This window comes from Anolis carolinensis, chromosome 1 (assembly GCF_035594765.1).
Source record: "Anolis carolinensis isolate JA03-04 chromosome 1, rAnoCar3.1.pri, whole genome shotgun sequence".
Classification (NCBI taxonomy): domain Eukaryota; kingdom Metazoa; phylum Chordata; class Lepidosauria; order Squamata; family Dactyloidae; genus Anolis; species Anolis carolinensis.
Window position 1 is genome coordinate 155,171,121 of NC_085841.1, and position 12,509 is coordinate 155,183,629.

The 12,509-nt window shown below is 41.7% G+C and overlaps 1 protein-coding gene across 1 annotated transcript in view; it reads left to right on the forward strand.

Moving 5' to 3' along the window:
* mfsd2b (MFSD2 lysolipid transporter B, sphingolipid) overlaps nucleotides 1-6,480 on the forward strand; it is a 59,662-nt gene extending 53,182 nt beyond the window's left edge. Inside the window, exons 13-14 of the mRNA XM_008117039.3 lie at nucleotides 3,189-3,365; nucleotides 4,841-6,480. Coding sequence (XP_008115246.2) covers nucleotides 3,189-3,365; nucleotides 4,841-4,898 — 235 coding nt within the window. The 3' untranslated portion in view covers nucleotides 4,899-6,480. The remainder of the gene's footprint in view (nucleotides 1-3,188; nucleotides 3,366-4,840) is intronic.
* Nucleotides 6,481-12,509: the final 6,029 nt, after the last annotated feature.

The window sequence follows — 12,509 nt, forward strand, 5'->3', positions numbered from 1 at the left end:
TTGATTCCTGCCAGAGGGAATTCTTTGTTGGGATGTGTTAGCTGACCCTGATTGTTTCATGTCTGGAATTCCCATGTTTTCAGAGCCAGATTTTTTTCATTTTCATGGTTTCCTCCTTTCTGTTGAAATTGTCCACATGCCTGTGGATTTCAATGACTTCTCTGTGTAGTCTGACATGGTGGTTGTTAAAGTGGTCCAGCATTTGTGTGTTCTCCAATCATATGCTGTGTCCAGATTGGTTCATCAAGTGCTCTGACTTCTCTGATTGAAATAGTCTGTAGTGCCCTTTATGTTCCTTGATTCCTGTCTGGGCAATGCTGTGTTTAGTGGTCCCTAAGTAGACTTGTTCACAGGTGCATGGTATATGGTAGACTCCTACAGAGATGAGAAGATGTTTGAGACAAGTATTAAGTCCCATTTTGATATATTAAGTAGTAAATTTCATCTTCTAAAACAACAGTGAGTGCAAAACCACTGTGGGTGACCTTGGGTACATCACTGCCTCATTCAAAGAGAAAGATAACATTAAATCACCTCTTCCAAGAAAATCCTGGGATAGTGAGAATGATCCAACATAAGCCGGAGTTTACTAGAAGGCACCTTACATCATGATGGTAAATAAATGAAAAAAAGACAAATAACAAATAAATGAGGCGAACACAAACTAAGTGGAACATAATGTTAACATATTGTGTATAGAAAGGCCAATTTGAAGACCATATACTTACATCATAGGGGTTTCTTGGAAAGATTTATTCAGAAAGGAGGTTACATTTGCCTCCCTCTGAGAATGAGAGAATGATCCACAATTTGAATCTTGGTGCTCTCCACCACACGGTACATTTTGCTTAGTTTTTGATGAACACACAAATGCTGGACCACTTTAACAACCACCATTTCAGATCAGAGCACTATGTCCTGAACAGTGTCAAGAATGTCCCTTTTCCTGGTTCTGTTTTCTTTTGCATCGTGACTGAGAGGTTATGTGAGTTTAGGTGCTCAAAACACACACAAACACAAACATACACACATAACCTAGACTGCTGATTCTTTTTAACCTATGATTTTGAAATTAAAACCTAGGGTGCATCTACAGTGTAGAACTGATGCAGTTTGACACCACTTTAACTGCAGCAGCTCAGTGCTATGGGATCCTAGGAGTTGTCGTTTTTCAGACTCTTCAGCCTCCTCTGCCAATGAGTGTGGCGCCTCAACAAATGGCCAAACCCAGGATTCCATAGCATTGAGCCTCTGCAGTTAAAGTGGTGTCAAAACCCATTAGTCCTACTGTGTAGATGCACACTTAAGCTAAAATTTTGAAACTGAATTTCAAAATAAAAATTAAAGTCTTTGAAAATGTTTTAGAAAATGAACACTATACTAATTTATTAGACTGTGACCATATCTTTTTGGATTGTGAGTCCCAACAGCCTTAGCCCAGCAGAACCAGGATAGAAGAACGTTTGGAATTTACAGCTTGAGGAACTCTGTCCACCCATGCCTTCAAAGGAACTCTCTTGGTTCTGGGAAAAGTATGGAAGTCAGTTGCTGACTTCTGCAGAATTCAGTTTACACCGGCAAGTCTTTTGCTGTTTGATGTGCATATGATGTTGAGCCACAACTTTCCTTTTCATCTTGGAGTTGTGGGGAGCATATCATCTTCACCTTTGTCCTGGGCTTATATATCGCAAAATACAACGCCAGACCTTCCTCTCAAATTCTCGACTTAAGGAGCATGTAGAGAATATCCCAACAAATGTTCAGTGCTTTGCTGCCTTGAAAGGATCATGGCTGTGAAACCAATTTCTAACTCCCCCTTTCACCACCAAACTGTGTGTGTGTATCTACACTGCAGATTAAATTCAGATTGACACTACTTTTAACTGCCATGGCCAAGTATTATGAAATCATAGGATTTGTAGTTTGTTGAGGGACTATCACTCTTTGGCACAGAAAGGTGACAAAACTAAAACTCCAATGATTCAATGGCATTGAGTCATGGCGGTTAAAGGGATGTCGTACTGCATTAATTCTACAGTGCAGATGCACCCTTAGGGAGCGGAAACGAGCAACAGAGAAAGGCAAGATGTTTGATTTCGTGATGTGTTTATATTGAGTTGTGTCTAGTGTAGAAAAGAGAGACAGAATCTCAGCATGGATAAAAGTAGATTTAGTTTCGCAAATTAATCCAGCATGCTTTGAACACAAAATGTTTGTCTGGCCTGCCTCAGGCAAAAACAGAATATTAATCTGTAGGGATTTTAAAGAAATCTTCCTTTTCTATATTAGAATCATTGGCTGTTTCCAGCTCTTTCTGCTTCTGTCTAGATGCCAGGGACGAAACACAACCCTTTTGGGAATGAGGACAAGTTGTCTTCCCCATTCTGCCCAAATTTGTCCACTCTTATGTGCATAGTGATATTTCTCAGATTCCCATTGAGCTGTCTGAGCATTTTTTTGGGTGAGGATGCCTGTCTCTGTGGGTCGTATTTGCTTGAAATCTCTTGAGAGAGCAAGGTGCAGGTCATTCCATGTGAGTCACATTATTAAATTCTGTGATAGTCATTAAGACCACTTATAAAGCAATACAGTGCTCTGTGCGTTGGTCTCCATATGCATGAAGTTTTTAAAGTGTAATGCACAGCTTAAAATTCTGCATCAGCACCATCCAATACAATAAATATTTCCCTACTCCTTCTGTAGTGGCCGCAGACAAAAAACACACAATTTGCAGGCTTTTAAGCAAACAATCACTTCTGCTACAGTCCTGTAATTTTTTTAAAAAAAAAGTTAGATACAAAGATTTACATAAAGGATAAAAGATTAATTCCAGGGGGAGGGGGACCACTTTTGCTGAGAATTTGAGCTACATAATGTATGTATTGATGGGCAGGATTGCAGAAGGGAGGCAATACTGACAGAGGTCAAAACACTATTGCCTTTCTCAGCCACTTGCTGTTTCCATAATGTGTGGTTTGCGCAGAGCTTGAATGAAATGCATTTGTGGAGTATTTTCAGTGTTGGCATCATTTGGAAAAAATACTTGTCTCTGGAGAAGCTTAATTGATATGAAGGGGCTAGTAAAGCACTAGAAAGAAATGGGAAAAACTCCAAACTAGAAAGAAGCAGTTTTATGTGTGTGAAATAGTGCAGAGATTACAACTGTAATAACACTGAATTTTTCATAGTCTTGCAGGTTACAAATCAAGGGCATGCAAGCAGTCCAGCAGTGTTGTTATCGTGTTAAAAGTCTTGATTGGTGCTATTCCAGCCATCCTCATTCTATTAGGCTTATTTATACTCTATTTCTATCCAATTAATGAGAAGAGCCGAAAAGAAACGAAATATGCCCTTGAAAATCTAAGGTAAGTTTGTACCATTAGCAGATTCTCCAGACATTTACTCAGGGGCGTCTCGTAGAATAAATGAAGCATGCTACAATATGTGGCATTAGCTATCTTATATCAGGTTGCTGTGAGTTTTCCAGGTTGTATGGCCATGTTCCAGAAGCATTCTCTCCAGACGTTTCACCCACATTTATGGCAGGCATTCTCAGAGGTTGTGAAGTATATTGGAAACTAAGCAAGGGAGGTTTATATAAGAGGGTTATCCAGAAAGCCTCCATTGGCCTAGGGGATAAAAACCTTGTGACTTGAAGGTTGGGTTGCTGACCTGAAAGCTCCCAGGTTCGAATCCCACCCGGGGAGAGCACGGATGAGCTCCCTCTATCAGCTCCAGCTCCATGCAGGAACATGAGAGAAGCCTCCCACAAGGATGGTAAAACATCAAAAAAAATCCGTGCATCCCCTGGGCAACATCCTTGCAGACAGCCAATTCTCTCACTCCAGAAGCAACTCCGGTTGCTCCTGACATGAAAAAAAAAAATCCAGAAAGTAGATTATGATTTCTCCTATACTTTGTTCATTTTTAATTCCAAAACATCATCTACTTTCTGGATAACCCTCGTATCTGTGGAAGGTCCAGGGTGGGAGAACACAGAAATGCTGGACCACTCTAACAACCACCCTGTCAGACGACACAGAGAAGCCGTTGGAATCCACAAGCATGTGAACAATTTCAGCAGAAAGGAGGAAGCCATGAAAATGAACACAATCTGGCTACCGGTATTTTAAAAAACTCTAAAATCAGGACATTAAATAAAGAACAACACCTCTTCAGTTTTGGAAAGCAAAAGCATTTCATCTCAGGAGGGGTACATAGCAGCCTGGCACCTCCATTTCCATTTGCTGGTGTGAAAGTCTCAAGAGGAGAGTATCTCCAGCGTGTGGAGGTTCTTCACATGTAAAAGAACAGTTGTTCACACAAAGAACCTCAACAGATAAAAGAAGGCTTTTCTCTGTAGACATCTAAATGACATTATTATTATTATTATTATTATTATTATTATTATTATTATTATTATTATTATTATTATTATTATTATCCATATACATATGTGATTAGGAGCAATCCCTCAAAGCCCACTATAAAAGCAACACAGACACCATCTCTACATGGCCATTTTCCTGGAGAGTGCGATCCCTTCCACACAGCTGAATAAAATCCCACATTTTCTGCTTTGAACTGGGATATATGGCAGTATGAACTCAGATAACGCAGTTCAAAGCAGATTTTCTGCCTTGATATTCTGGGCTATGTGGCTGTGTGGAAGGGCCCTGGAAGATCAGCAGAGGCGTGTCCAGCTATTTTGTCTGTGGCTGCAGCAGGCCACCATCATCTCTAACAGGATCATGGCCATCATTTTCTGAGTATATTAACAACATTAAGAAACACAGAAAGAGTCTCTTCATGCAGGATTACTTTGCATTTTTCAAAACAGGAGGAATTACCCAAGCATTGAAATGATCCCAGAAAATGAAGAAAACACATCAATGTGAAAGCCTGAACAGAAAAAGTTTCTAGCAACTAAAACCTGATCGGTGAATGAAAGCTTCTTTGTCTTACCTCACTCCAGCTTTGTCTCAAACCACATTTATCTGAATATCAAGGTTTAATTATTTAAAAACATGATCATTTGGATCATTGTTTGAATTGGACTGTTTAGTTTGTGTATGTGTAAAATATTTTCACCATATTGTTGTGAGATCTATTTGGAAAATGGAATGAGTCATGCTTGGGCCACAATTATTGTATGGAGGATTATTCATTTTACAAACCTGCTATCTTGCAATGATTCATGTCAAATATGTAGTGCTCTTTAAAAATGTTGATCAGATTTTAAAAGAACAGGTCCTGTTCACCATAAAAAATGTCAGGCAATTTCCTTTGGTTAGCGGAATCCCTTTCCACCATTACTTGATGTGTTAATGAATTTAGAGCAATATAAAATATTTTTGAAGAATTATTTTCTAACCAACCCATCCAAATCCTTGGAGAGTTTTTAGCATTTTCATTTTTTTAATGTGATCGTTGTGCCTTCTTAAGAGAATGAAACAAAACCTATGCAGTACATTTTAGGCAGATGTCTGGCTAAAGGGATCCATGAGCAAAAATGAATGCCAAATATGGATGGAATTAACTACTTGCTTTCTTTGTGCATTTCAATTTGAACCTTGAAAGTTTCCAAATGAACACAGCGAGGGCAAATGCCATGCAGTACCTTATATGTGACAAGACAGTAGTAGAAAGGGCAAGTGAGTTCTTCCCTGCTTCTTATTGCACAAATACATGGGATAGAGCTATAGCAAATTGTGATTTAGGCCCCTTCCACACAGCTGTATATAATCCACATTATCTGCTTTGAACTGAATTATATAGCAATGTGGGTGCAGATAATCCAAAGCAGATAATGTGGATTATCTGCTTTGATATTCTGGATTATATGGCTGTGTGGAAGAGCCCTTAGTGTATATAAAATGTCGTTTACTAAACGGTAGCCCATGGATCCTAGAATGGGATTATATAAACTTTTTAGATCATTTCACAGTATCCATAGCTCATATGAGTATCACCAAAGGACAGAGGGCTGATATGTACATGGATGCTTTTGTGGAAATACTGTTTCTAGAAAGTTTTAGGTGCTATATATGTAATCCCAATTTCCCTAATTGCAAGAGCCAGAATTAGCCTTTTGTGTGTGAGTGAGATGGGAGCAGTAGATTATTTATACACATAGCTCTCAGTCATGCTACTTGGTTATAACAACCATCAAGTGCAATTTCACTAATTTACTGAGGTGTTCTGGTCCTGTTTTGTAAGTACAAGTGATTGAAACTGTCAAATAGGTGCAAAACAAGGGCAGGTTGTTCACATGTCACCTTTCCCTTCTTGTAGGAATGGAAACTAGCTCTTCAGTTAAAGCATTCGTGACCTAAAAAACTTACTTGTGGGACATCAAATTGACACAGAAATATTTAGCACATGGCAAATCTTCTGTTCAGTGCTAGCCAAATGTGATGATGTTCTTCCAGCATTCTTCCTTAAATTAAATTACTACATTAAATTACTACATTTCTTCCATTCTAAGATGCCATTGAATATAAGATACACACTAATTTCAGTACCACCAACAGAGAAAAAAGAAGGTTGCTAACCTGTAACCATGTTTCTTTGAGTGGTCACCTGTGAAATTCGCACATATGGTATTCCTCAGCCTATTCTGACAGCTTACGGAATCTTCTAGAGCTTTCTAGCACATTTCTGGTGGAAGCCCCACCCACTTTCCCCTTAACATATATATAGCCAGTGTGAGGGGCTGCCGCCTCAGTTCCCTACTGCGACAACAGCAAGGTAAGAGGCATGACATCAGCTGGGAGGATGGGCGGGGATGTGCGAATTTCACAGGTGAAACACGGTTACAGGTAAGCAACCTTCTCTTTCTCCATCGTGGTCAACTGTGAAATACGCACATGTGGTAGATTAGCGAACTACTAACCTCGGCTGGTGGGTGTCATGCCACCGAAGAAAAGAGTATTGCTCTCCCGAATTCAGCATCCTTCCGAGAAACCACATCGACCTTATAGTGCCTGATGAATATTGATGGAGTGGACCACGCAGCTGCGCGGCAAACAGCATCCAAAGGCATGTCCCTCATGAAGGCCATAGAGGTGGACATAGATCTTGTGGAGTGACGTCTCACGTGTTCTGGTAACTCCCGGCCTGCTGACTTATATGCATAACAAATTGTAGCAACAATCCAGGACGATAGCCGCTGAGTAGAGACAGGTCTACCCCTAGCATCTTTGCGGTACTTTAGAAAAAGTCTTGGAGACTTAGGAAATTCAGATGTTCTATTAATGTAAAAGGACAGCGCTCTACGAACATCCAACATGTGAAGGGTCTTTTCTAATGTAGAAGATGGATGCTGGAAGAACTATCTCTTGAGAGGTATGTAACCTAGATGCTGCCTTTGGAAGAAATGCGATATCGGTGCATAAGACCACTTTGTCTTTATGAAATCACATATAAGGAGCGTCTGAACGAAGAGCACACAATTCACTTCCTTGCCTACAAGAATTTATTGCAACTAAAAATGCAGTTTTCCAAGAAAGGTAAGTCAAATCCGTTGAAGCAAGTGGTTCAAACGTGGTCAGGGACGAAAGTACTAGCTGTAAACTCCAGGATGGGACCACAGGTGCAATTGATGGCCTCAGTTTCTTAAAACCTTAAAGAAAGAGAGCTACTAAAGGATCCGCAAAACAGGATGGAAGGCCAACTTTCCTTCTATACCAAGATATTGCTGCGAGATAACATTTCAACGATGAGAATGACAAACCTGCATCCGCAAGCAAACCTAAAAAGTCCAGAATTATACCAGACTGTGCAGATTCAGGTTGTATTCCTCTATGTTTTGCATGTAAATCGTGTCCATTTATAAGTGTATGACTTCTTTGTAGATGCTCTATGTGCTGCAAGAAAAATCTTTTGCGCTGATGAAGACAATGTAGTCATTGTGATGAACAAACTCGCCACGCTTCAAATGATGCATGTCCAGATGCAGAACCATACCCCTTTGGGTTGTTAGCAGATCTGGGCAGCTCAGTTGACAAAAGTACTCTCTCTTGGACAGTTTTAAGAGAGTTGAGAATCACGGTTGATGAGGCCACCACAGGGTTATTAGAATACAATTTACTCTGTCCCTCTGTAGTCTGGATATTACCTTCGTGAGGAGGGGAATTGGTGGAAATGCATACAGAAGTACTCCGCTCCACGGAAAGTGTCCCTCAGATGACCCTGTCTCTGACTCACAGGTTGGTAAGCACAGTACAGAGGGCATTTGGAATTCTCTGGTGCGGCAGAGATCTATGTTCGGGATTCCCCAATATTTGAACAGTAGTTCTGCCACATCCTTGTGAAGTGACCATTCGTGATTCGCAAGGGTGTCCTGCTGAGTTGGTCTGCGAGGACATTTTCTTCCCCTGGCAGATGTATTGTTGTCATATCCACACTCTTGTTGATACACCAATTCCACAGATAGAGAGAGAGCTGCAGGAGCTGTGTTGAGCGCGTTCCTCCCTGCCTGTTTAGATAACACTTTGTAGTTGTGTTGTCTGTGATGACCTGAACAATGTGTCTTACAAGTGCTGGTTCAAAAGCTTTTAAAGCTTTTTTGACCGTGAGAAGTTCTAGGTAATTTATATGATTGCAGTCCTCCTCCTTTGGCCAAGTACCCTGTACAGTCAAATTTCCAGTGTGGCCACCCCAACCTTGTAAAGAAGAATCTGTTGTTAAAAATATGGTGGGGTCTGGAGGTTTGAAAGGAAGACCCAGCACAAACATTGTTGCGAGTGGTCCACCACAAAAGAGATTGGCGGACCTCAAATGGAAGAGACAATCGCATATTGGGTCTGTGTAATAAAGGATTATAAATCCTGAGGAACCAGGCTTGTAGGACTCGCATATGCAAACGGGCATGAGATGTGACACTCGCTGTGGAAGCCATGTGACCTAGGATTACTTGAACTTGCTTGGCTGTTACATGCTGTTGTAGACTTGCCTCCTGAATAGTATCTCTCAATGTAAGAAAGCGGTCCTCTGGAAGAAATGCCTTCTGTAATACTGAATCTATAATGGCCCCAATGAACTGGATAGACTGAGTAGGTTCCAGGTGAGATTTTTCTATGTTCACAGTCAAACCTAAAGACTGGAGAAGAAATAATGTGGAGTCAATATCAATAAGCAATTGAGAACGGGTGTCAGAAACTAGTAACCAGTCATCAATATAGGGTTATACCGTAATGCCCCGCAAGCGGAAGGGCAGCTGCAATGACAGCCATGCACTTAGTAAAAACCCTTGGAGCTGTGGCCAAACCAAAGGGAAGAACATTAAAACAGAAGGCTTGATATCCAGTCATAAAGGACAGAAACCTGCAGTGGTCTCGATGTATTGAAGTATGGAAATAAGCATCTTTTAAATCAATAGTCACAAACCAAACTCCTTTATTTAGTAAGGAAAGAATCAATGACAAGGTAACCATTCTAAACTTTCTGGGATTGATGAATGTATTAACTTCCCTTAAATCCAAAATTGGCCTAAAGCCCCCTCCCCACTTGGGTACTGAAAAATAATGCAAGAAAAAACAGTTAGATAATGTCTCTTGGTCAAGGCGTCAAATGGCACCCTTGTCCAAAAAAACTTGGATTTCCTCCCATAACGCAGTGGAAGGGGGTATGACATGAATATCCCCAACTGGTGGATACTGGAAGAACTTAATAAAATAATCAAACTCTATAATTCTAAGCACCCAGCTATCAGACGTGATGTCACGCCAAGCTGAAATAAAGGGTGCCAGCCTAGAGCCAAAAATAGGCAATCTTAAAACGATTCCCAAAGTTCTCGTAGATGAATGTCCACAATTCGCCAACGGGCAAGAGGAGGAAATATCAACTAGGGTGCTTGTTTTCGGCAATTCGCTAAAGTCAACGTTTGGGCCCACCTTGATTCCTTGTTTTACCTGAACCTCGGCCCCTCGGCTGGTAAGGTTGTTTTCTTTGAGTATTGTATTTTGATTGCGATGCTCCTCTAAATTTGCTAAAAGTTCCACCTTGTGACCTGTCTGATCTCCAGTAAAAGGGTGGAGGCGATGGCTGCCAGTGTGGTCTCTGTTGATATGCATATTGTGGATGGTAGCCATATTTAAACATCTTTTGTCTCATTTCATGGCCATGCTTAAGGTTGGCATCGGTGTTAGTGTTAAAGAGGCCTACATTGTCCATTGGAAGATCTTCTGCAACAGCGCAACTTTCTTCCGAAAGTACTGAGGCACGCAGCCAACCATGATGTCAAACTGAAGTTGCTGTAGCAAATAGCTTGCCCGCTGAATTGGCCATATGTTTTCCTAAGTCTTTTTGCAGTTTTGCCAAGGATGTTGCCTAAAGATGGAAGGCTCTGGCCATTCTTTGTTCATCAAGGGTAAGTGATCCATCAATGGTTCTATCTTAGACCATAGAAAGGATTGGTAAGCCCCTATATAAGCTCCATAGTGGGCTAGCCTTGTAAACGTTCAGTATCATCACTGGAATCAGAGTCCAAGGCCTCATTTTGATGTGAATGAGATGTTTCAGGCAGGGGTTGCAGAGGGGGCTGTGGGACTCCCAGCCCAGCCATAGCTGCTGATGTAGCAACATTAAGATTCTCCCATCTCTCTGTGTTTCGCCGCCCTCGGGTTCGAGCCCGCTGAGAGCTGCTCAAACTGGAGGGCAAGGAGGCTGCACTCGAACCAGAGGAGCAGCTTCTGGAAGAGGAGGCGCAACGTCGTGCATGTTACTGACGACGTAAGCATCAGAAGGGGCTCTGGCTGCGACGTGAGCATCGGGAAGGGCTCCAGCTCCGATGCGAATGTCGAGAGGGGTTTCAACTCCAATGTCTCCTCCGAGGGCTGTAGCTTTCCAAGCCAGGAGTATTGGGCCCGATAGGCATGGGCTGAGCCAGCAGGCCTCCATTCCAACTTAAGTTCGAGCCTTCGGGACCATCCAGTACAGGCATTGCGGGGGTCGAGTCCGTAGCCTGTACTGGCCTCTGGAAATTGGCCGTTGTCCCTGGGGATGCCTCTCCTGCCTCCTGTAGGTTTTGTCTTTGAGTCTAGGGCCTATGCTCCTCGTCCGATAGTGCCGGAGAGGGCCAGTTTTGTTTAGCCTCATTAGCAACCAGCCCTGGAGGCGGTGCTGGGGACGGCTGATCCATTAACACAGGGCAAGAACCCTGATCTTCTTTGTTTGCCTGAGGTGGCAATGAAGAGCCAAGACGGCCGCCGCCAATTTGATGGGCCGTTTGAACCATTGAAGTTTTTGAGTTTTTATCTTTTTTTCAGGCCCCCCTCTTGCTGAAGGATGGGGGCAGGAGGAGGTAAGGAGTTTTGACCTTACAAAATAGAAGAAGGCAGTAATGCCTGTTCATATAGCATGGCTTTAAGGCGGGATTCTCTATTTCTTGTGGCCTGGGGGGTAAAGCCCTGACAGATGACACAGGTTTGTACTATGTGCCCTTCCTCCAGGCATAAGAGGCACATCGAATGTCCATCAGAGTCAGGTAACTTCCCTCCACAAGAGGAACATCTTTTAAAAGCAGTAGTTGATACCATTCGTCAAATTTTTCTCTTTGAGGGGAGAGCAGAGAGAACAATTCTCTTAGCTGTCAAGCGGAAAAAAGGGAACTGAGGTGGCAGCCCCTCATACTGGCTATATATACGTTAAGGGGAGAGTGGGCGGGGCTTCCTCCAGAAATATGTTAGAAAGCTCTAGAAGCTGTCAGCATAGGCTGAGGGATACCATATGTGCGTATTTCACAGTTGACCACACACACTTACATACATATACATAGTCTCGCTTATCCAACCTTTGCTCATCCAGCGTTCTGTATTATCCAACGCAGTCTGCCTCCCACCTGGATCCACAGCTGTTTCTTTAGGCAAGCAAGGATCACAGATTTTTAATAAACCTTCACAGGACGGAACTTTTTATGGATTTAACTTCCAACAATGTTGTTACTGTAGGTTCATTTTATGCAATTCTATCTTTATTTGTAGTCAATGCTTTGTAGTCAATGTTTTCAATACATTGTGATGTTTTGGTGCTAAATTTGTAAATACAGTAATTACTACATAACATTACTGTGTATTAAACTGCTTTTTCTGTCAATTTGTTAGAAAACATGATGTTTTGGTGCTTAATTTGTAAAATCATAACGTAGTCCAAACCACTGCCATGCAGGAAAAGCACAAAGTACCCTGACAGATGGCCTGTTTTCTGTTTAAAAGCTTCCAAGGAAGGAGCTGAAGCAATGTCCTTATGTACTATATGGAGGTGGACTCTAATAAATAATTTAAATTATACATTTACACAGCCATACTCAAGATGCTTTTCCATTCAGTAAATTACAGAATTATTCAAATTGTCATCTGTCCATAGAGTTAATTTAGGAAGAAGTTGTTTTTTAGGGTTTTCTTATTGTGTCAGAAGCAACTTGAGAACATACTGCAAGTCGCTTCTGGTGTGAGAGAATTGGCTGTCTACAGGGACGTTGCCAAGCGGATGCCTAGATGTGTCACCAT